Source organism: Melanerpes formicivorus, unplaced genomic scaffold, assembly GCF_026170545.1.
Source record: "Melanerpes formicivorus ecotype bairdi unplaced genomic scaffold, bMelFor1.0.p_v2 SCAF_13, whole genome shotgun sequence".
In the NCBI taxonomy this organism is placed as follows: domain Eukaryota; kingdom Metazoa; phylum Chordata; class Aves; order Piciformes; family Picidae; genus Melanerpes; species Melanerpes formicivorus.
The window spans coordinates 6,769,812-6,794,251 of NW_027142365.1; the positions used below are offsets into that span (position 1 = coordinate 6,769,812).

At 43.8% G+C, this 24,440-nt stretch overlaps 1 protein-coding gene across 3 annotated transcripts in view; it reads right to left on the reverse strand.

Moving 5' to 3' along the window:
• The window catches only part of PRKAG2 (protein kinase AMP-activated non-catalytic subunit gamma 2), a 186,969-nt gene that overhangs the window by 75,768 nt on the left and 86,761 nt on the right, over nt 1-24,440 (reverse strand). Inside the window, exons 1-2 of one of the 3 annotated variants that reach the window (XM_068145965.1) lie at nt 16,827-17,387; nt 14,936-15,109 (exon numbers count right to left, since the gene is read on the reverse strand). The exons of 1 other annotated variant lie outside the window; for it this stretch is intronic. In XM_068145965.1, the coding sequence (XP_068002066.1) occupies nt 14,936-15,109; nt 16,827-16,932 (280 nt within the window). In that variant the 5' untranslated portion in view covers nt 16,933-17,387. Of the gene's footprint in view, nt 1-14,935; nt 15,110-16,826; nt 17,388-24,440 lie in introns of those variants that run through there. One more of the 3 variants, XM_068145966.1, reaches the window with a different exon arrangement.

Here is a 24,440-nt window from a genome sequence, read left to right on the forward strand (position 1 = left end):
ATCAGTGGAAATAGAACCAATCAGCTCCTGCTATTCAGCTCCTGCTCCCCACCTCTACCCCCCCACCTTCATTTTCCCAAAGCAACCCCAGCCAGCAGCCGTGGATGATACTGGAGTAACAATCAATGCTCTTCCTACCTAACAACCGGGGGGCCACGAGGCCCCCCGGCCTTTGTTGTCACCACCACCAACACCCAGTGTGCACCATGGGTACTCACCAGTGATGAGAGGAGGATCCTCCAGCCCAGATGGGCTCAGCTTGGGGCTTCTGCCTTTCCTGGGGGGGATTATAAAGGGGAGTGGGTGGGGAGGGCCAAGTGGCTACACCTGGGGTGGGAGGGGACTCCAACAGAGCCCAGGTGCTCTGGGATTTGAGGGGAGAATGGGGTGGGTGTGGTGGAAAAGGGGCAGATATGGTGGGAAAGGAGAGGTGGTGGAAGAAGGGGATTCTAAAATAACTTTATTTTCCCTAAATGCTTCATAATGTACAGCTGCAGTTCATGGTTTGCTTTGCCTCTGTGCAAAAAGAACAAACCCATCAGTACACCATAAAATAAAGCACAATGGTGGCTATTACAATGAAATCTTTCCATCCTTATCATTTTGCTTGGTGGGAAAATCTGTGCTTTTCAGATCAAGATAACAAGTTTAACAAAAAATAAAAGTTCTACAAGAGTGAATTTTTTGCCTGGATACCAGCAGACAACACCAGGATGACTGAGGGACTGGAGCACATGCCCTGTGAGGAGGGGCTGAGAGCCTTGGGGCTTTTTAGTCTGGAGAGGAGAAGACTGAGAGGGGATTTACTAAACGTTTATAAATATCTGAGGGCTGGGTGTCACTTGCACACTGTGACAGGACAAGGGGCAATGGGTATAAACTCCAGCACAGGAGGTTCCATCTCAACATGAGGAGGAACTTCACTGTGAGGGTCACAGAGCAGTGGAGCAGGCTGCCCAGAGAGGTTGTGGAGTCTCCTTCTCTGGAGACTTTCAGGATGTGTTCCAGTGTGACCTGTGCTAGATTCTCTGTTCCTACTCTGGCAGGGAGGTTGGATTTGATGATCTTTAAAGATCCCTTCCAACCCCTAATATCCTATGATCCTATGATTTATATACCAATAATGTGGAGAATGCCAAGACATTATTGCAGTCCCACCAGAGTGTTTGTGTGTGCTAGTGGAAGGACTTTGGAATTAAGCTCCATAAGAAGTCAGCAAGAGGAATCCCATAAACAGTGGAAATACTTTTAATTCCATACAATATTTACCTAATCAGTTGCTACTTTGTGTAACAGCACTGTTCTAAATCCTGACCACCACAGAATGGAGCTATCAAGGCAACTCACTCATGTCACTGTCACACTGAGATGCCTTTCCATGATTCCTTTATATTTGATTTTACATCCTCACAAAATTCCCACACTCATCCTGATGCCATTTAATTGATTGTAATCACTCCTGCAGCCTGGGATTGAAACCCAAAAGTTGTAATCCCTCTTGTTTAAATCAAGATTATTTCAAATGTGGGCAAACATGATGCCTGCTAGGAGTTCCTCACTAAATATGTCAAGGAATAATCTGCATGCATGACTGAATGCCAAGCCATGTGGCTTAGCAGCCTTGCTATAGAAGGATAAATATTGTGCCATTCAATAGCAAAGAGACACCTGGGAATAGAACAAGCCTGAGTGAAGCACCCTGAGGTTAAAGCTGTTTTTCACATCTCTTGCTCTGTGCTGAGAACTTAGTGCACACTTTCTTGCCACAGCCAAATCTGCCAGATGAAGAGGCAAACGCAGTTTGGGGAGGGGAGGACACAGAGAGGCTCTGCAAGGGACATCACCACCCTCTACAGCAGTGAGGACTGGAGCAGAGGTGTGCTAAACCAGCCAAAGCATGGCTAAAGGCCAGAGATGTGAGTTCAAACTCTCCCCTTCCTCAGCAAGAGCCATGAGTGCTCATGCTCCTGGGAAGGGGAGCAGCTTTGTTTTGGAAAACCTTTTTTACTTTCCATCAACTTTATGGCTGCACTGGTCCATGCTAGTGGGTTCCAGATGCTCTCATGAAGGGACAAAGACAACCACAGACACCAAAACACTTGCCACAGCCTTGGATCAACTCTGCTGCTACTGCTCCAAAGCCCACAGAGGAGATTCCCCACTTTGCTCCCTCAAGCCAGCCTGGGTGCAAGCCTGGTTTACAAGTTACAGGGATCTGGACAGAGACTGATAATGTATTCTTAGGTCTAAGTGGCTGCCAAAAAAACCCTCATAGAGCAGCTGAAGACAAGTTAGTGTTTGTCAGACATCTGTGCATAACTGCCAAGCTTGAAAACAGTACCAAGAATGCAACATTTAGCATGTCAAAGGGTGAAAGCCAGCCTGCCAGACTGCCAAGCCCTCTGTTTTTCATGAAGATTGGAAAAAAAAAAAGAAGAAGGTTAAAGTAGCTCCACTGATTTAAACAGTGGACTTGTAGGGGAGGAAAAGCATGGATGCATTCTTTGCAAGCAGGGAAGTAAATTCAGCTCCATTACATCCTCTCTGGGGTTAAAAAAAAGAGGTAAGAATAATCCCAGGCAAATGTGATTCTGGAGGAAGAAATAGCTTCAGTTTCTGCCCTGAAGCCCCTCTGCCAGTTGCCACTTCTGACTCCTCTATCCCCATGCCTGAATTTCAGTATTATCCCCTATAAAATGTTGAATTCTGCATTGTTATTACGCCAGCTGCTTTGCTCCTTGTTCTGCCTTCATGGCAAGGTTTATGCAAAACAGAACAGAAATCCTTAGAGCTGACAGAAGCAGTTATTGTTATGAATAGTCCCTCAGTGAGTTATTCACTTACAGTGCTTGGAAAGCTTAGCCCAGAAATTCTGCTGTGATTTTTAACATAATGAAAACCTACATTTACTTGCAGCATTAATAACACACCCATACAGTATAAGTCACTCAACAGCACAATAGGTGTACCTGGTCTACCACCAGCAACTTGTACAGCCACATTGCTCTAGACTACAGTGAGCTGCCAGTTAAAGCACCATTTCTGGAACCCCTTTAAGGCAGCATGCCTGATCTGGTGTATTATTTGGGTTTAAATCATATGACAACAAGAAAGCTTAATCACATCTATTTCACATATGAAATAAACCCATAGGAGTTTGAAAGCCTACAAGTTTGTGATCCACAGGCCATGTATTTTGGGTTCCTGGCTGTGCTCAAGGATCATATAAGCTTGATTCACACTGAGTCTGCTTTTGGAAGATCATGCTTGGCACGTGCCAAAAAAGGCAGAACAAGAAACCAGCCCAGGGGCCCCACCTGGAAACTTCTATCAGGAGATGAAAGGCTGAAATGAAGGGAGATGTGTGTCAGCTAATGAGCACTGACAGGACCAGTTAAGATTTTTATAGGTGGATTAGATGGTGAGAACTCACCCACATACCTTCCACAACCCATTAAATCATTAGTATGAAATATAGGGAAACAGAATGCAATTCCCCTCCGAATTTTGAAGTTTCTGCTCCTTTCTTTGTAGTTCTGGGAGTCTGACATTTCCTCCTCTTTCTAGAAAGGTCTCAGAAACCTGTTGCTGGGTAAGAAGGCCTGGTTTTGTTTGTTTTATTTGTTTAGTGGGTTTTGGTTGTTTTGGTTTGGGGGTTTTGTGCTTGCTGCTGTTGTTTTGGTTGGTTGGGTTTTGTTTAGTGACACACTGCGTTACTAGTTGTACTACCAACACCTTCTCTCTGGAAGTGCAGCACGCCTTTGACCTTTTGGACTCTAGGCTGTGCTCCTGCCTCTACCACAATGACAGCACTGGTAAAATAAAAGCCATGAGCTCCAGCACAGCCACCTCCCACTAAAGGAATAACTGTGGCAGAAGTTGCTGCATCTCCAGACTCATTCCCAGAACTGAGGGATGATCCAAAAGTTACAGGGGATGCAGCAAAGATTTACATGGCAGAACAAATACCAGCTGCTTTTCTGAATGTCTTACATGCATCATCCAGTATTTCATAGCCACCTCAGATCAATGAATCTGCAAATCATCATCCTGTCTTACTGTACATCAGGTGGTGATAGTGAGATTCTTGCAAAGCAAAGCTTCCCTGCCACATTTTCTACTCTGACCAAACACAGCCTTGCAGCAGGGAGCTCTGACTTCCATGGGTTTTGCCAGCTGGGTAAACAGAGAGGTTAAGGCAAGAACTGTAAACCTGACCTGGCATCCAAATCCATAGAATTAATTGCAATAATTGCCCAAGTGTCTTAGCTAAAGCACTGAGCACTCACTGGATTCACTGGTTGCTGAGGACACCCTGTACCACTGAAGACTCTTCTGGCATCTCTGTGGCCCTTAGGAAGTGAACTGCCAGCGCCTGAATGGGAATATTTTGTATCTGATTTATGCAAGATCACTCAACAAAGCTCTGATAAGGAACAAAATCTAAACCCATCATTTCCCCTCTCTCTAGTTCTAAGCAGTACATGCATTGACACCTTGATCTGATACGGCCGTCCTAGTCATCTGAAATTCAGCAGCACACTTTAGTATCCTTTTAAACCTCCTAATAGGAAGCAATGTAGGCAAACAATATGCTGAGCACAGTGAAGAGCATGTTTGTACCACAACTGAGAGATGTGAAACTGCAGCCATGCAGCTAGCACCTGCCAGCACCTTGGGATGTTTATGCAGGTGGTGGCTGAAAGCTCCCTGCCATAGGGTTACCCGATCTAACTAAATTAAAGTCTGCTCTGTACAGCTGCAGGGTGGCTGTGTGTAATCACAACATGTCAGACAGACACACTCACACATTCCATCAGATTTCCTCTAAGGGGGCCACCAAAGTGCATTACAAATGTGCTGGTTTCCTCTCTGTGTGCTCAGCAATATCTGCCATCATTGTGAAACGTCCATTTAGTTTTCCCCAAACCAAAACATAATCTTGAATTTCAAGGGACACAGAACCCACAAAAATTCCTCAGCTTGCTCTTACTTGCCCCTCTCCCCTTCTCACACGACCAAAACCTGGTACAGAGAAATAGGCTTTCTGAGTTTGTTTAGTCTGGATTTTCTTCTCATTCCCCACGTATAATTCTGCTGGTTTTCTGCTGTCCTTGTGTGGACTCACTAAGAGAAAGAGCTGGGGGTGTTGATCAACAGCTGTCCGAACACAAGCCAGCAGTGTGCTCAGGTGGCCAAGAAGGTCAATAGCACCCTGGCCTGCATCAGAAATAGTGTGACCAGGGAAGTGATTGTTCCCCTGTACTTAACACTAGTGAGGCTGCACCTTGAGTATTGGGCTCAGTTTTGGGGCCCTCACTACAAGAAGGACATCGAGGTGCTGGAGCATGTCCAGAGAAGGGCTTCCTTTGATGGAGGGTCTGAGGGAAGTGGAGTTGTTCAGCCTGAAGTAAAGGAGGTTGAAGTGAGACATTCTTGCTCTCTTCAACTACCTGACAGGAGGTTTTAGTGAGGTGGGGGTCAGCTTCCTCTCCCTAGTAACATGTGATAGGACAAGAGGAAATGGCCTAAAGCTGTAACAGGAGAGGTTTAGGTTGGATGTTTCTTCACTGAAAGGGTTCTCAAACACTGGAATAGGCTCCCTAGGAAGATGGTTGAATCACCGTCCCTGGACGTACTTAACAGGGGAAAGATCTGGTGCTAAGGAACATAATTTAGCACCAGACTTGGTAGAGTTAGATAATAGTTGGACTTGATGATTTTAAAGGTCTTTTTCAAGCAAAACATTTCTATGATTCTATATATCCCTTTGTTACCATTTTACCCTATTGAAAATTGATTATTTGTGCTCCTTGCCCTCTCTCATAGTGTGTCTTTGCTGCTACCGTTAGCCAGGATTTACTATGTTTGATTTATTTGCTATGAATGAGAGCAAAACCAGACCTAACTTCAGCAGCAGCAGCACCCCTGTGATGTAGCTGCACCCTCCCTGCTACAGTTTGAATGTCAGCAGCAACCCACTCGCTGCTGAGCAAAGCAGCTCAGCTCTAAAGCATCTCTTAATCTAAGTCAGAAAGTCCTCTGTGTGAGTAGGAGTCAGCTGGGGGGAAACTCAGCCCACCAATGTAGTGGAGGCAACTCCGATTTTCATCTACTACAGCCTCTCATAGGGGTTTTAAAATCACATCAGGATCAAGGAAGGAATCAGTCTGCATCACCATATCAGTTTCCTGCAAAATATCACATTTGATTACAGTTCAGCTCTTTTGTTTTTATAACCTTCACAATGCCCCAGCAAACAACCCAGAGCTACTTTTCAGTGCATTACTACATTTGTCATCTCTTATTTCTGCTTATCAAGAAGGCATCTCCTCAGTGTCTTTGATGAAGAATATTATTGCAAAGAACTTAATCAGCTTTCCCTGCATCTTCTTGTCCTGAAATGCTCCTTTAGCCACTAGATTGTGGAATAAATCCAAGATTTCCATGTGAGTTCCTATTTCCAATCCATTAGCAGTGTGTTCTCATGTCTTAACTATGTGCTTTTCAATCTGTCTCCTAGACTGCAGGCACTGAAGCTCCCTTTTTTGTATTTCCTGTTCTTCAAGATGCCAGTTGAGCTGGGATGAGCTCTGACACCTGCCACTTAAACACAGCATTTTCTACAGTGTAAGCAGTGAGTAGGTTTGGGCTGGGATAATGAGCCAACAAAAGGGATGCAGACCTATCCCACGTGCCTTTAAACATGCATGTAGGATTTTCTTCCATCTTCCTCTGTAAAGCTGGAGTGCTGAGAACTTAAACATCTGGCTTTTCAAAGCAGGGGAGTCTATGTCTTGGGTTGTGGAGCCCAAGATGGGACAGAAGTCTATTCATTGCAGGTAAACTTAATTCTACTTTTAGTTATTTGAAACATTAAAAAAGGCAGAACTTGTGCCAGTTCTGCTTGGCTGATTAACAACTTTTGGGAGGAGAATGCTCTAAATGTGTAGAGCAGTAGCATTTTGCAAACATCAATAACTAGTGTGTATGTCAGAACAGCTCTTGTCACAAAAAACATTAAAGTGAACAAGCTCTGCATTTAGTCTCACCTATTTCTGCCTCATTTTCTTGCCACAGAAGGACGGGACACTGAGTATGGGCAGGGGCTGAATACAGGGACTGGAGTGCAACACACCAGTGGTGTACCCATGCCTTTTTCCTCCTCCAAACAAGAAAGGTGTGGTAGTCATACAGGGCTAACATTAAATTTAGGATCAGACTTTGCTGAATTTGTCCTACTCACCACTTCTATGCCTTGCTTTTATCTGCTCAGAGCTTCACACCTTCCCTCTGCAACATCAGCCTTTTACTTTCAGTCTCACCTTATACCTTGATAATCAGAATACAGGAAGATATGAGTCAAAGAGGATTTAGACAGGGAGCTCTGAGGCTGGCCAGAAGAATAACCAGGTTAACAGGCCAATTGCTTGCACAAGGAATTGATAACAATTCAGGACACTGAGGCAGTAGGAGGATCACAAAGAGAGGCTCCTTTTGTAGTTATCAGCTACTTTCACAACATTTTGATGGGGTAGATCAATATTATCAGAATTACACAGATGAGAAAATAGGCTTTCTAATCCCAGTTGTGGTGTCTCCATCAGGAGGCTGTGGGCCTACCTATACATCAGCAATTTTCTCCATGGCATATGCAGAACTAGATGCCTTTATCTGCTATATCACCTCACCTACTAACTGAATATAGAATAGCTGTCACCACCATACTGGAACAGCTCTAACCAGGCATGGAGGCACTCCACTGTGAACTGGCATGCTGCTGGAGAAGCACTACTCTGAGAGCAATTTGCCCAAGGTTGTAGCAAATCAGGAAGAAAAAAGCCCAACAATTCATTTGCACATACAAGGTTTTCCTCCTCAGCTAGAGGCATGCAAATGTCACACAGCCTTTACATTGTCTCCAACGGTTTGGCTGATTACCACATCTCTAATTCCAGTTCACACAACTCACACAGCACTTTCTTATTATGGATGTGCTGCTGACATGTATGAAGACTGATTAGATAGCTAGACACAAGCCAAGGAAATAAAAAGTACACATCTCCACTTCTCAGAGAATTATTTTGTGTGTGGCTGAATTTGTCTTCATGGTTTGATCTCTGCCCTTTCTTAGAAAAAAACTTCCAGCTATAGAGTTAAATTTTCCAGACAGATATAGCACATCATAATATTTTTCAGGTTTATCATTTTCCCATCTGTTAGACAGTGAACTATTTCTTGGCTATCCATACTACACTCCTACCAGTGGGACAAGAAATACTTTTCCCCTTATATACATGCACAATTTACCCATTCTTTGAACTCAATATAGGAGAAAACTGCACCAGAAAGGCCATGCAAACTTCCTTTCAGGTAAGCCTGGGTGGCCAAGAGATGTCTTGCAGTTGCATGCCACATAAGTCTGGCTAAAAGTCACGCAAATGAATGGGCTGCAGAACAAAAATATCTTTCTTTTGGGCCAGGCTCTACTGGTCAGGCCCAGGAGCAGCATCAGTGGTGGCTTTGTCCTAACTGGTCACTTATGGGCTGTGCTGAAAGACAGCTTACGGGCTTTACACAGTCTCAAGCTGCGCCAGGGGAGGTTTAGACTCGAGGTGAGGAGAAAGTTCTTCACTGAGAGAGTCGTTCGTCATTGGAATGGGCTGCCCAGGGAGGTGGTGAAGTCACCGTCCCTGGAGGTGTTCAAGAGGAGACTGGACGTGGCACTTGGTGCCATGGTCTAGTCATGAGGTCTGTGGTGACAGGTTGGACTCAATGATCCTCGAGGTCTCTTCCAACCTTAGTTACACTACTTCACAGGACCTCTTCAGCTAACCAGTTTGTTCTGTTTTAAACCCCTGTATTTCTATTTTCACACCTGCCTCCTGTTTCAGATCGTGCTTACAATGGCTAATTACTCTGCAGTGCAGTTTCTTCACCGTTCCAAAGCTGATTAAAAAGAGCACCCAGTGAAGAGGTGAAGAATATGGGTCAGATCTTTAGATGGTGTCAAAGCACTGGATCTCAAGTGAGGTCAAAAATTGTAATAAGAACTAATTCTACTGTCTTGCCTCGTAAAAACATGCTTTAAGCTTGAAAAGAATGGTGGCAGTTGAGGGTTGGTGTTATCTCTCCCCCTTCACACAGGTATCATCCTGAGATGGTGCCTGTCACCACTGAAAGCTGCTTATCTTAGTTCTCAGGAGATGAACTAAATGCAAATAGTACAATTCATAATACTAAATAAAAATAAGAATCAGAATATATGGGCCAGGGGCAGTGAAGTACCTACACATTTCAACATCAGCTAGGTCTGCAAACCGTCAGCCTGAAAAGGTCATTAAAATAATCTGTCCTTTTATCAAGAGCAAACTCTTGCTGACTGATAATGCTGAAAATGTGATGCTAATTCCAGCCACCTCTGGAAGCTAATTTAACCCTTTCCTGAGCATTGTACAATTTCATAAATAAGTAAGGATTTTGATGACACATATACAATAGCATAGATGTCCATCAGGACAGAGCTTCAGACCTGCTTACTTGGAAGGTAAGATTGCTTACATGTCTTAACCAAGCTAAATAACATCCCACAAGGTTTTCAGCATTCCCCATGTGCTGGGTGATAACTGCAAACATATTCCTCTGATGAAAAATAATGCATGTCCTCTGGTAAAGCCTCAAATCCACTGACACAGTGGGATTTATGGATAACTGGATTCTCCTCAAATATTGGTTTCACAAGAGATGGTTTATATGAGGCTTCAAATGCTCCAGCCCCCAATCAATAGCCGACTCTACAGCTTCCGCTGTTCACTGCCCCTTTTGATTTCCTTTGGTTTTCTTTCTTTGAGATCAAGGTGATCTATTTTTAGTGCAGGGACTGGTTAAGTGAGGAGTTGCTATAGTGACAGATAGCTGATACAAACCCATCCCCACTGCAATTCCTCTGGCTGGTAGATTAACACTACCCAACATGGGGCAGTGGCTGGGGGTGCCCAGACACTGCTCAGCTGTGGGGTGGGGCAGTAGTAACTGCCCAGGACTCTAAGTATGACATTTAATGTACAGGAAGTAGCCTGAAGGCAGCCTGAGTGCTTTCAGCAGAAAACACAGACCTTGCTGCTTTTGGTGGCCCAATAAATGAGTTGGTGTTGGTCTTGGACTTCACAGTGATCTCATTCTGCTGGTCTGCTGACACCAATCATCTGTTCAAGCACCCCTAGCTACCTCTAGCCAAGAAGTCATTCTCTTTTGAATATTCACCCAAACAGGAACAATTTTATGCCAGAATTGAAAATTGGGGGAAAAAAAAACAAATAAAAAGCAGTCAGGATATTTAGCTTTCTCTGCAACTGAACAACTGAGCATCACAGAAATGTTGGCTGGAAAGGAATCCGGTGACCTCTTCTCCAAAGAGCCACTCAAATTGGGTTCAGTATCTGCCAAGACCAGGTCAGCCATGGCTTTGACCACCCTAAAAATCAGTAAGAATAGAGAAGCCACAGCCTCTTTAGCTTACCATTGCCAGTGCCATACCACCCTCTTGAGGGAGTTTTTGCTAAGATCCTGTCAGACCCTCTTCAGTTGCAAACTCTTAATCTTTCACTCCTTCCTTTACCACCTGCCACCACTAAGAAGACTTTGGATCTATCTCCTTTGAAACTGCCCTGCAGATAGTTTCAGGCTGCTAGTAAATTACTCTTTAGCCTTCTCTCTGCTGGACAAAAAAAGCTGAGTTTTCTCAGCCTCTCCTCACAGGTCCCAAAATATCTTGGTAGTCCTCTGAGGAAACCCTCTGCAGTTTCTCAGAATTTTACTGATGGAGGACTGGAAATCGGACACCCTATTCCAGGCATGGTCCCACCAGCAACAGATAGAGTGGGATAATAACCTCCCTCAACTAGATTGCTCCTTTCCTCCTAACATAGCCCAGTGTGTGGTTCAACCTATTGATACTGACAGCAAATTTGGGGATCTTTTTCCAGATCCAGATCCACCACAACCCCCAAGTCCTTCTCAGTGGGATTCAGTCATCAACGCCCAGTGTGTACTGGTGCATAGGTTCACCCTATTATCCAGGTCACTAATGAACATTATCAGTCCTCATACTGATCCCTGGATAGTGACCATCCCTAAATTCAGGAAAATGCCAATATTATTTGACCTTCTTGTCTTTTCAGCTCAGCCCTTCTCTCAAGGAGGCTGGTACAATCCTCATGTCTGAACTCCCACCTGACTTTCATTGCCACTATCATAGCAAAAACATCTCCACTGCAAACTTTTTGTCTGTCTTACGTCTCCAGCAGACTTTCCATCTCATTTCTCCCTCATCTACATTTTTTAATTTCTTGTCCTATTTATTTTTCATTACCTCTAATTATGCTATATGCAAGCAGCAGAGATGTCACAGATAGTCTGTTCCTCTCCAGGAGTATCATCTTCCAGGAAAGGCAGGACTGCTGGAAGAATCCTGTGCACGCTAGTGGAGTTCTTGCACTGACTGAAATGAAACCATGGGGCCAGATGGGCAGGATCTGTTAAACAATCCCAAGACTGTAGCTCTGAGTGTGTCAAAAGGCTCCTTGTTACCCCACAGAGAGCTTAGCACTGGGAAGCAGCTGTTTTCCGATGCCTGGAAAACACTCTGAAGAAACAACAGGATGCTCTCAATTCATGTCAGCTAGTCCTGTCCTCCTCCTCCAGCTAAATCGCCCCAACTTTATCAAAGGAGGAGCAGAGAAAGGACAGGACAGAAACTCTTCAGTGCAAATGTTTCAGCGCAGAAGTGCACTCTGTCCTTAAACCAAGTAAGGCTGTGTGACCTTTCCAGCACAGAGAATTCCAGCCTCTAAGCCAAGCCTGCCAGCCACACAATGATATCTTACAGAGCAGCTTTTCATCTCCTGAGACCTAAGACTTCCCATTTTGGTACGACTCTGTAACAACAATAAAATAGCTAAAACAATTTTGAGGCTTTAAATCCCACAGCTCCAACTGCTTTTAGATTGGACAAGAATAAAGGTGAAAGTAGAAAACAGCTGAATCCTGATAATTCCTGGGATTTGCTGATCCAATAAATCTGACCAACAAACTGCCTTATCAACATCTTTGAAACTGCACTCTTGGGCATTTCTCTGAGACTTTGAGCAAGGAGTCAATAGTCCAAAACATTGATTTCTAATTAAACACAAGTACTCACCTACCCAAATGCCACTGTCAAGTGGAATTTTAGGCTGTGAAAACAGATCTGGGCTTGACTTTTGCTTTAAAAACCTGGCAACAGCACTTGCAGTAGAGATACATGGGAATATAAATAAATTGTTGTCTAGCTTAGCACATTCAAGTCAAGTAGAAAGTCAGACTAGGATAACAGCTTCTCATACAGATATTCATCTGAAAGTCAGAGCCCTTGAAAAACACAAGTGAAAGGAGGGAATAAAAACCCCTGGTGCAATAAGGATGAGAGTGCAATTTTGACCATGCATGGAAATAAGTCCAGTGGTTATCTGTACATAGGTTGTGACCCTCCTGAATCAAGCATGAAGACATTCCCGGCTACGCTCTTTAAGTAGCATTGTCGTGTGTGGAAGTCCTATCTACACTGTTTTGGTTTGGTGGTTTTGGTTTTGGGGTTTTTTTGTTTGGTTGGTTTTGGTTTTGGTTGTTTGTGCTTTTTTTTTTTTTTAAAACCTAAACAATTAATCAGATTACAAGTAATTACATCACAAAGTAACTGAGACAGTTTTCCATTCTTATATGCATATCAGAAGTGCCCTGGTATCTGAAGGTGACAGTAGTGAAGGACCCAAAAAGGAGACCCTGATAAATGCATCAATAGCTGCTTTCAGAAACAGATGGTGTCTGCACCTGCTTTCACCCACACACGGTGCCCAGCTTCCTTCTGCCTTGGTTTCCCCTTCACCACCTCAGCTGAAGTGTCTGTGAGACTGCTGTGCCTGAGGGGACAAATACCTGCACCCACAAGCACTAACAAGGACATATAATCACATGGAGTCCTCTCAGATGAGAGCTCTTCCTGCCCAAAACTTGTACAGTTTGTACCACACCCTGCCAAGAGGGAGGCTGGCCCTGCTGGTCTCACCCACCACGTTGTTGACAACAGCACATCAGTGCTGAGTAATTCAGCCACTTAGAGAAACATGGATATTTTTGATCACACTTTGCAATGAGATGCACAGAACTGCCTGGAGTCAGTGTCAGTGGGCAGGTTCATTTGATCTGTAGATTTGTGCCTGAAGAGAACATGCTGTGTTTTCATATGTGTAATCTGCCCTTCAGACAAAAATAACTTTCTCTGAAAATAAATTGCTTGGAGAATTTACATTCTTGTACAGATCATTGTGAGGGCAAAAGATCCACAGCTTCCTTGAGCCCACAAAGGGCTGGAGAGGAAGGATGCTGCAGGGCTCTGGGCCAGGGAGGGTGCAAAGGAAGAACCTGAGACAAAGCACTCTGTCCATTATATCTCCATTTCAATTTCCACCACTAGAGGCTTTCTGGAGTTTATTACTCTCTGAATTTACAGGTACCTGCTTGAAAATACCTTGCTGATTTTAATGCTTCATGGTCACAATCCTTTCCCTCCCTTTTAAAATTCTGTACACAGCTGGGACATGCCAGAAAGCACCAGCACACTGACTAAAAGGAAGCAAAATTGAAAGTCTGAAACATTTCCGCATGCTCATCACTGGTTTTCTTCTTCCTCGCAACCAAGTGCAGAAATTTCACAGCTTCCAGGTCTCGGAGCTCTGTGTGGTACAAGATTAATTGGTACTGATCAGCCAGGGCTGCACATTTTCTAAAGTCACTGTCAGTTCAACAGAGCATGAAAACCAAGACAGAAAATCATTAACAAACCAACACAGTCTGTTTCTCATACCCAGCATCTGATGCTGGTGGTTTTAAGCTGCTTTTCAGGAGCAACAGGATTTTGCTCTTTCAGTTTGTTTCTGGCAGCTGCTGGAATGTGCAGTGATCCCTCCACTCTCACTGGCTTCTCCAGAACAGAAATATCCCACCAGAATGAGAAAAAGAAATATCTCAGCTCTGGTCCTCCCACAGGCTGCATCACCCACTCTGGGGCAAAGCATGGGATGAGCTACAGCATCCCAAGTTGGAGAAGCAGGAAATCAAGTCCTGTCTCCTTTTGTAATTGCTTCTCCATCCTCTTCCCACGTTTTCTGTCCCTGTTCCCGGTGCAACTGTCCACAACATGTCATGCTGATAAATGTTGATAAATGCTGATGAAGCATCCCATAGTTTTCCATTTGCACTTAGAGAGGTTGTGGCCTGATAGTATGAACCCCTGGAAGGCAAGCAGCAACGCTAGCCCAACGCTATTTACAATGACTGGAGGAGTCTTCCTTAGAACACTTACAGAGGTGGACAAGAAAAATCAGATTCAACCAGCCCAGTGACACAGCTCCCCTTTCTGGGGTGTCACATTTTTCCCTCATCTTTCTTTTTCCACTCCTTTGCTGAACATAATCCAAGCTCATTTTGCGACAGGGAGGCTGCCTGTGGCAGCATGGCCACCCTGGGAGAGTGGGGTGGAAAATTTAGGTTGGGTTGCCATCATTCATTTAATTTCTCATCCCTGATGACAGATGGCAGCTAAAAGGGATGCACCAGTGCACAACCAAACCTGCTCAGACTCCAAGTCTGATGGCTACCAGTGCTCCTGCACACCACTAATACTGATCCTACAGCCTGCTGAGTGACAGTGGTTCCCTTGAGGTCTGCTCAGAAAATGTTTAGTAAGGTGTAATAGCAATGAGATACAGATTAAATCCAGCAATTAATGCAAAGCTTTTGTTTTGACATTCCCCTGTAAACAATTAAGGCCATTTGGGAAAAAATATAGAAAAGAAAGAAAGAAAGGAAATAATAATAAGAAGCATTTATGAGAGTTAACCTGTTTCCTGAAAGGAATCCAGACTCCACAGGGGTAGCAGGGGCAACTCCCATGGTAGCATGTGTAGGGAAGGCAGTACCATGACACATCCCGCTTGCTTTTTCCTACTCCTGTGACTTGGTAGCTCTCTGCTCCTGATGGAAATGCAGCGCAGGAAGCTGACTTGGCCACACTCTGTGACAACGACATATGCAAAGTCTGGAGAGTGAATTCTGTAGAGAAAACTCTGCCTAAAGCTCACTGTGTGCCACTGGAATGGACTACAGGGCTTGCTTAATGGAATTAAGGTAAGGTGGAGCACATTTTGTTAGCATTTCTAGCATTACACCTTCAACTGATTTTTAGAACTGTCAGAAACATTACAGTTAATATAGGCAGTACTCCTGGTGCAGGACAAATTATCCTGGCTATGGAGGAAGATTGAGATGGTGTTTACAGTTAGACTGGGGGAGCAAACTTGCAACACTGGGTTTGGTGCTTCCAGCAGCAAATCCTTTTGTAGATACCGGCTATTCTCATCTTACTGATGAAAACACAAGAAGTGGGTGAATCAATGGCTCAGAGTGCCATTAATCACTGCAATCACACCTGTTGCTCTGCCTAGGTGAGAATTTAGGAGCTTTAATTACAAAATTGGGAATGCATTATACATCTGGGCAATCTAATTGAACATTTCCCCTCTTCCTGTAGGAACCATTACTTGGTTTTGTGCATCTTCCCGACACTGTGAAACAAGACAGACCTGGGTCCTATCTCATTCACTCATTTTAGCCTTATTCCAGCAGAAACCCTGTTGGGTTTAGGGGAATGCATAACAGGGCACAGAACACTTAAGTGTACAAAACAGGAACAAAAGGAGAAGCATTTGCAAGAAGGACACCTTAAAAACAACTCAACAGACTACTGAATATAAATTGCAAAACATTAAATAATAGAAAACCAAGTTTCTGGGCATGCACCCATTCATCAGTTGCAGCTCCCTGTCACTAAATCTATGTATATCTCTCTGCACCATCCATGTGGTCAAACTACTCAAACCTTTGTCATTCTGCTGGATTTAATGCAGTGACTCCTGACCAACAGAGAAGAGCCTTGCCTACCCTTCATACAAGTCAGCCTCTAAACTGCCTTATCTGGCTGATTCAGTGTAACATCAGCTTTAGACCTCTTAGTCACAGCACAGAACCTCTCAGCAGCGCTTGTGGTCTTCAAGGAACCACTGAGTTACCATTAATCCATACAGGAAATGTATTAAACCTATTCCTCCACTACTATTAAGAAAACCAGCCAGATCCTCCTGGAATAGCCCTTATCTTCTGACCAGCTGATCCCTACGTGACACACAGCTGCTCTCTGGCACACACAGCTCAGCCTCTGTAACTACAATTAATACTCAGTGACCAGGAAAAGCTTTTGATTAGCAGAGAACAGCCCCTAACTACATTGCAAACACAGTCACATTGATAACTTCAATATTTGCAGAAAGATATGTTTTTAAATGCATTACTTATCAGATTAATATGCAATTTTTCTCTACTCCAAATTCAGCTTTCAATATACAGGGTTAGCCCTAACTCAGCATTTAGTTACTATTCTTCAATTAAAGTCACAGTAGTCAACAGCCCCTTTTGAATGCATTTCACAGTGTTAACTGAATTCTTCCTGTACCATCACATCAGGTTATGTTTGATGTGTGGTACAGGTGTCAGTGCAGATGTTCATCTCCAGTGCAAGCCAACACAGATACCTCCATTCAACAACTGCACGATTCAGTCAGTGAAACTGGGAAACACAAAATGGTTTACCAGTTATATGCTATTCCCCACTAGTTGCCCTTTCCCACAGACAAATGTCCCCCCCTTTTTGGGTGAGTAATGCAAAGGGTCCCTACCGAACATGCCATGAGGATCAGACTGGCGTCTCTCCGAGCTTTTGCACTGCTCCTTTCTCTTCTTGCTCCCTCTAAAGCTACCAAAACGCTTCATGAGCTGCAACATGCGCTCACGCAGCAGCAGCTGTCGGTCATGCCCAGGACTGAAGACAAAAAGCAGCAGAAGGGACAAGGCCAGGTGTCACACAAAATGCCCAGGTGTGAGAAAATAAAGCTCCAGAAAGACTGTGTGCCTGTAGATAATAAAGTCCAGCTGGCCAACGGTTCAGCTCCAAGGCACTTGGTTGTGGTGTTCGTGGAGAACCACTCCACAGCAGGCTGCCAAACCTCACATGCTGGGTGCTTCCAGTCTTAATTCCAGTGTACAGTAACTTGTCTGCAAGTATCTGTGGGCATGGGGAGAGGTTCAAAGTCTGCCCAGCTTGCAGCCACTGAGCTCTTACCCGTCAGCCATCAGAAGCCTTGGAAACTGAAGCAACATTTTCCAGCAGATCAAATCATGTGGAAAAGGTCAGGAACCTCTCGATAAGCTCCCTTGTTCAAGAAATACTAACTCTGCAAAGGAGCCACAAGCCCTCTTGAAGGGAATTGTCATGTGCAGCTTGGTATGATGACTCTTTAAAAAGGCTGTAAAAGGAAACCACCCTGGACAGACAATTCCTGGCAGTGAGTGTCCCAGGCACACTCACATCATGACATGACATCACCCAGCTATTTTGATTCATGCGTGCTGGGTCTTTGCAGCGACAGCACAGTCCAGCTGCCTGCCATTGAGCTCTGAAATGCTCAGCCCTCTGCAACTAAATGACTGAAGGATTAATGGCAATGAGATTCTGCCAATTCCTGAAACGAAGGCTGACACTTTCTGGAAACTGCAGCTGGAGTGATGGGCTGATCTCTAACGACATGACCCCTGTGCTCTTCATATCTATATGCTCTGCATAGATTGGTCCATTCAGATTTGAGGCTCACTGTTCACCCAGCACAGTGGAGAAGCAAGTGGAGCAAGCGGAGCAAGTGGAGAAGCTTTGAGGGATTGGCAGAGGAAAGTGCCAGTGTTACTTAAACATTTCTTTTAATGTAGTTGTAGAAAGTGTCAAGCTTTTCACATCCCATCTGGCCATGTATGTCCACCACATTTGCCTCTGCAATCTTCATCTTCACTGTCCCTTCCTTTCATTCTGCCATGCTTATGCCACCACAACTAAGACAGTATCTGTAGTGGGACAAGCTCTGATTCTCTCATAGAGAGAGTGATTGCCCATTGGAATGGGCTGCCCAGGGAGGTGGTGGAGTCACCATTGCTGGAGGTGTTTAGGAGGAGACTTGATGGGCTGCTTGGTGCCATGGTTTAGTTGATTAGATAGTGTTGGATGATAGGTTGGGCATGATGACCTTGAAGGTCACTTCCAACCTAGTCTGGTCTATCCTATCCTATCCTATCCTATCCTATCCTATCCTATCCTATCCTATCCTATCCTATCCTATCCTATCCTATCCTATTCTCCCCATAAGCATGTTCCATGGGCCAGCTCTCAATCCACTTCCATGAAAGTGATGACCTTCACAGCCCTTCCCATTTGCAAACCTGTCCCCACTAGTAAAACTGAATCTCCCTTGCTGCAGTTTAAGTCTACTACTTTTCTTATCCACCGTGCACATGGAGAACAGATTGTTTCCTTTTGCTCTGGAGCAGTCCCTGATAAAGTTGGAAACAATTATCCAGCTCTCTTTCCAGTCTTGTCCAATGACACAAGAAGTTCTGCCTACACCATCAATGCAATCTGCACCTCAAGTTTCCTTCCTTGGAAAAACATTCCTCATACTTCAGTGACCAAAGGACTGCTGAGAATGATTTAATGCCATCAGAAACCAAAAAATGTAAATCCCTTTTTAATGAGATAAGAACTGGTGCTGCTTCAGCATGGAAACAGCCCCTTTTCTGATAGAGGCTAAGGATAAATAGTCACTGATGACCTTTTCAAGCAGGGCTATTGCACCAGGTGGGCTCATTTCCCTTTATTAAGGAAAGCAGCAAGACCCTACTGTTTCTGCACAGAGCTACCAGAAAATGAAACAATGCTGTTGAACAACTGGCTTCTACAGTAGTTTGTTTTAAAAAACAATAAGCAGCTTGAGTATGATCATTTTGTCTCCCACAGCTAACAGCCTGACAGATACTTGCACATTTACACCAGATACTACATCTTCTTAATGATTCCAGTGGAAGGACCTTACAAAACAAATAATAAAAAGCTGGGCTTCAAAGAGCACCTGTGGGGCCATCTATGTTCTAGAGATTTAAAACACAAATCTGTTTCAAACAACCATGAAGTGGGCTCTTGTCAAGCTAGTTTCAACTCACCCAAATTAGTTATAGCATATTATGTTTCTTGAGCTCTGTAAGGATAACACCATCCCCCTCCAAAAAACATATGCAGGTTTGCTTTGAGAGTTACCAAGAAGCTTAATAAAATTATTTAAGGGGGAAGAAACAAACACTCCTCTATGTGTGTGACATGCCTCCCTAGTCCTGCTGTATCTGCTAAGCTGGCTGGATCTGAGCTGTTTCATTGCCTTAGAGCAGCATCTACATTGACAACTTGCCAGCCTGCCTGCAGTCCCACCACCCTCTTGCCCCCAGCCATCCATTTCTATGACAGTTTTATTTTGATGATCTAGCATCAAGTCCAAAAAAGAGTCTAAAAAGGCTCTAGAACTGAAAAAAGACCCACACCTCCTGGAAATCTCACTTACACCAGTGGCTTCATTCCCATCAGCTGCCTGTGTACCCAGTACACCCAGCAATGTCCTCCTCTGCTCATCCCAGCCCTCTATCCCCTTAAATCATTGGGGGTTTTGTTTTGTTTGTAAGAGGGACACTGGAGCACAAAAAGTAGAAAAGATAAACCTCCTTCTGATATACTTTTCACTAATTCACTGGTCCACATAAGGAGAAGAGATTTATGGCAGCAGTCAACTTCAAAACAATTCCAAACATCCCCATCTGGGGTTGGACTCTCTCTTCTTGCTGCTTCTTGCTTTTCTGTTCTCCATCTCTCAGGATAAAAGAACATTTTGTACCTCCCCCCAGTGATTTAGCCGGATTCTTGAGACTCAAACAGAACAAAAATCTTCCTTTCTCTTGATATGGTGTGAAGATTTGTTCTACAGGGTGAAATTGGAAGTTGGGCATTCAGAGTAAGGAAAATGCCATTGCACCAACCAAGCGCAGCCACCATGGTGTGTTTGACCCAGACGTCAGAGTTCTGAAACACAAACTGATTTATCTGCCTCAGAGAAGTGTACAGTGTACATTCTGTGCCATGGTGAAAATACTTTAAATGCTGATAGTTTGAACCATTTCCTCATTTGCCTTTTAAACAGGAGCTTTAACCTTACAAATGCAGAAGCAAAGTGCAAGGCAGGCAACAGGGACCAGTTAGTCCTGTCAGGGTTTATTCTGGTGGGACTATGGAAAAAACAGTACTGTCCTCCTTGAAATGTAAGAGCTTGTTTAGCACAAACCAGGAAGGATAAGAAGAAAATGCATCCCTTTAGCGACAACTAACACTTCAACTGGCTTATGACTGCAAATCAGCAAACCCAAGTACTTCCCTTTCCTCGTTGCTGAGAATTTCCTTGTTCAAAATTCCCTCTAGTTTTGTCATTGCTCAAAGGAACAAAGTTCGGATCCACCCTAGACAGGTGAAGCATGAACCACATTTGCATTTCTACATGGGTCATGTGGGTTTTTGCCTTGTCCTTAAAGATTTCCCTAAGTTGGGGTTTTTACAATTTTCTTTTTTAAATTCTACAGACAGTTGCTGGCAAAATGAAACATTTTCTGTCGTTGTCAGTGGTGCCAGGACAGGCTTATGAGCCTCAGGACAACAGGTTGTTTTTAACTGCAACTGTATGTCATATAAATATAAACCGTGAAAAATACTCTGAACAACACACAGCTGAGTATTTAAAAGAGATCTCTGCTCCAGGAAACACACACTCAAGACTACAAGTGCACAGCAACAAAAAGCCTGCTTTGCCTGAACACCATTTGCAGGCCGGTGGAACAGAGCATGCAGCCTGCATTTTCAAAGGGAAATTCAAACTACCACTTTCTCCATCTGGTTCAAGTCCAGCTCACACCCCATAAAAGAATTGCAAGTTTATGACGCCAAGCTGGGCTCAATTACTTCCCATAATCATAACCAAGTGTTTCACTGTAATGAGTTTTTGTCTTTATCCTCTCTTTTATACTGCTTCACGCTGCTTTCACTGTGTGTTAAGAAAGATTTCAATCTTTGAAGCTGTCAGGCTGGCACTAAATTGGTTTTAAAAAATCTGAAAGTTGAATTTTAATTCTTTTAGAAGTCCCAAAGGTGCACACTAGATTTCCCAGAACTCTTGGTAAATTACTTATAAACTACATCCTGGCATGTTTGTGATGTTTTCCTATCCTGCTTTTCCAGAGCTTATAATACGGGGCAGCGGGAATAGGAGTGGCAGCAATGGTAGTGTTAGCATATTGGAGATCTCTAGGAAGAAAACCACTTTATTTTAGGCTGAGAGAACCTACCCCAAAAGACTGGTAAAGTTGGGACTGATGACTATGGTTCAGTGCAAATGATAATTTTATCATTTTCCCCCACCCTACTAAAGTGTGGTGCAGATGTTTCCAGCACTCACGTCTCCAGCAAGTTCAGTCGGTAACGTGAAGAACGGAGCTGTCCTTATACACACCACAATCTGGCTGTGCTCAAACCAGCAAAACAGTATTTGATCCAGCAGGCACAGGATGTCTGGTGTGACAACACCACTCCTCTAGTTCAGTAAGTTCTCAGCTAAAGGAAAACATCTCAGCAGTAACTTTTACCAAAAAAACAGCAGAGGCAATAAAGTTCCTTAGAAGCATTTTTCCACTTGTGTTTTTCTCGTTTCTTCTCGCTTCTCTGGCTTGTGTCTATCAAAGCCTTTCCACAATATCCATACACAAAACATGGAGATGGAGATAGGATTTACTGTAATGTCACAAAACTCTTTTCCATTCTCTTCTTGTTCTTCTTTCTTTCCTGCTTCCTCACTTCTCATACAGGATTGGAACAGATTCAGTGATGTTAAAGTCAAAATGGGCATTGTCAGGCTGAACAAAATATCCCCTTCAGTTTAAATTAGTGTCTTTCAATCAGGTAGAAAAGTCAATGACAGCAAATGAATAAAGCCAGAAATTACTCCAAGAAAGTGATACATCAGGGATGGCCAGGACTTGAAGAGTGAAATTCACACCACTGTCTCATAGTGAACACCTGAAAACACAGGAGACTAAAACTCAGAGCACCATGGCTCCACAGAAATACAGTCCCCCACTGATTCTGTCTTAGGAGATTTCTTTGGAGAGAGAAGGGAAACTCACTGAATTAGCAGCAGTTTCCAGAGGAAAGAATCCTTCCCTGTGAACTCCTAACCTCAAGGTTGAAGGAGTTCACATCCATGTGCCTCTCCTGCTCTTGTCTGACATGATGGTGCAGGAGAGTCTACAGTCTACGTGCAGGTTACTTGTAAGGCTAATGCAGCTGTGTGTGCAGAATGGGCATTTTCCATTAATTATTACAAATGTTGGGTTTTTTTTCAGTGAAAACAGGGTCTTGTAGCATCAGACCAGACCAGCAGTGAGCTGAACTGCTCATTGAAATCAAGCTCAAAAGTCACAAAATCCCAGTGACCAGCTGGGGTATCCATAGGCAGGGCTTTAATTACTTATTATATAGCCACCGACAGTATGTTTATATGACTGACTATGGACACTGCACAGGGCTAGATCCCAAGCTGATGAACTAAACACAGGCATAGTGCCAAGAGGGGAAATTCCTAGAGGATCACCCAACACTGCATTGTCATTACAAGTGGGATTGCTCCAGCAAGGGGATTATAATAGAAAGGAAGGAATCCACTGTGTGCAAACAGGGACTGCACTGAAATCCAGCCTCCTGCACAGCCTCTTTGCATTGGAGCCAGCTCCTTCCATCTACTTGTTCAAGCTGTCCCAAGCAATTAAAGTAGGCCTTCATCTAGTAGCTAAAAAAACAACCAAACAAGGGATTCTACAAAATGAAACCAACTACACAAAGAAAATCCTAAGGTCTGCCTTCACTTTCTACCCTTACTTTTCCTACAAATTAATGATTGTGAAGCATCATTAGTTGTAAACAAAGCATTAAACCCAAGTACATTACACACTTGAGTGTCATAATAATTGAACAACTGGCAAGCCAGCTCTGTTAACTTCCCAGGATAAGCATCTCAGGAACCTCTGCCATCACATGGATCTCATGTAGCACCTTTTATCTTCAGCAGACAGGAGATATGTATCATGGTTTGCAGCTTCTTCGCACAGGGAGAAGTGACTTTCCAAAAGCCTCTGTGCAGCAGGCTGGCATGAGACCAGTGAGGAACAGAACAAGACAGGACTGCTGGACTCAATGGCTCTGCTCCATCCTTTGCAAGAACATGACATACTGTTCACACTGCTAAACCACTGTGTGCTTGAGGTGGCTGTCTCACATGCTGCATCTCCAAAGAGATCACTAGAATTAGTTACCCAGATTTCAGAAGATCTGCCAGAGCAGATGGGACTGTAGAGGAGGAAACATTTGTTAGCACATACATGAGGTCTGGAAGAGAAAGAATTCAGATCTTTTTGGCTGCTTCTTTTTCTCTTGGTTAATTTTTTTGGTGGGTGGCTGTTTTTTGTTTTGGTTTTTTTTTTTGGTGGGGTTGGATTTTTTTGGTGGGAGGGAGAGTGGTGTTGAGACTTTTTACACTCAGATCAAATATTGCAATTCATTTAGCAAAAGAAACTTTACTGATTTTCCAAGGGAGATGAGAGCATAGTATGAAAAGACAGACCCTGCAGCTTACTGAGATGGTAGCAGAGGTGCCTTAGCAATCTGCCAGGGTACAGAAGGGACAGAGAGAGAGACAGTGGACATGTAAGGAAAAGATGGGATTGTTTTGCTGTCTACAATGAACTAGGAACAATCCAAGCTCAAATATTTCCCATTTATTGATAAATTTACCAGTTCATCTAACCAGCAGATAGGTAGCTTGGAAAAAAAGCATCTGGACACATCCATGGTGTGCAGCTGGGAAACTGCTGCAACTGAGGAGCCACAAGCCTGTGATAGTATTGAAACAAGGGACCATGTGGAACAGCTTGGGTGGTAAAAGGTTCCCTGTTCATTCACTGTGCAAGTAAAAGCACCAAGCACAGTAAAGTTCAGAGTAGTTATATTTAGCATTGTGTGAAAAATCTCAGTGGGCTGGCTGGGACCAAAGCAGAAGAAGCTAGAGAAAGCTTTTTGAGTCTTTATGCCTAGATGACAGAAGGGCTGGAAACCTGGGAGCTACAAGGCAAGTAAGAGAATATTCCTGGAAAAGCTAACCCTGTGAGTCTGCACACACAATACCTGGCAGGACAAAAAATAGTCTGAAACCTTTTCACAGCATCTAATCATAAAGGAAGCCACTGAAAAGTCTGTCAGCTGTGTCCTTGGGGGACTCCTTGAAAGCCTGAGAGAGTGGGGAAGAGGCAACACTTGGTTACTCAGGCTTTAG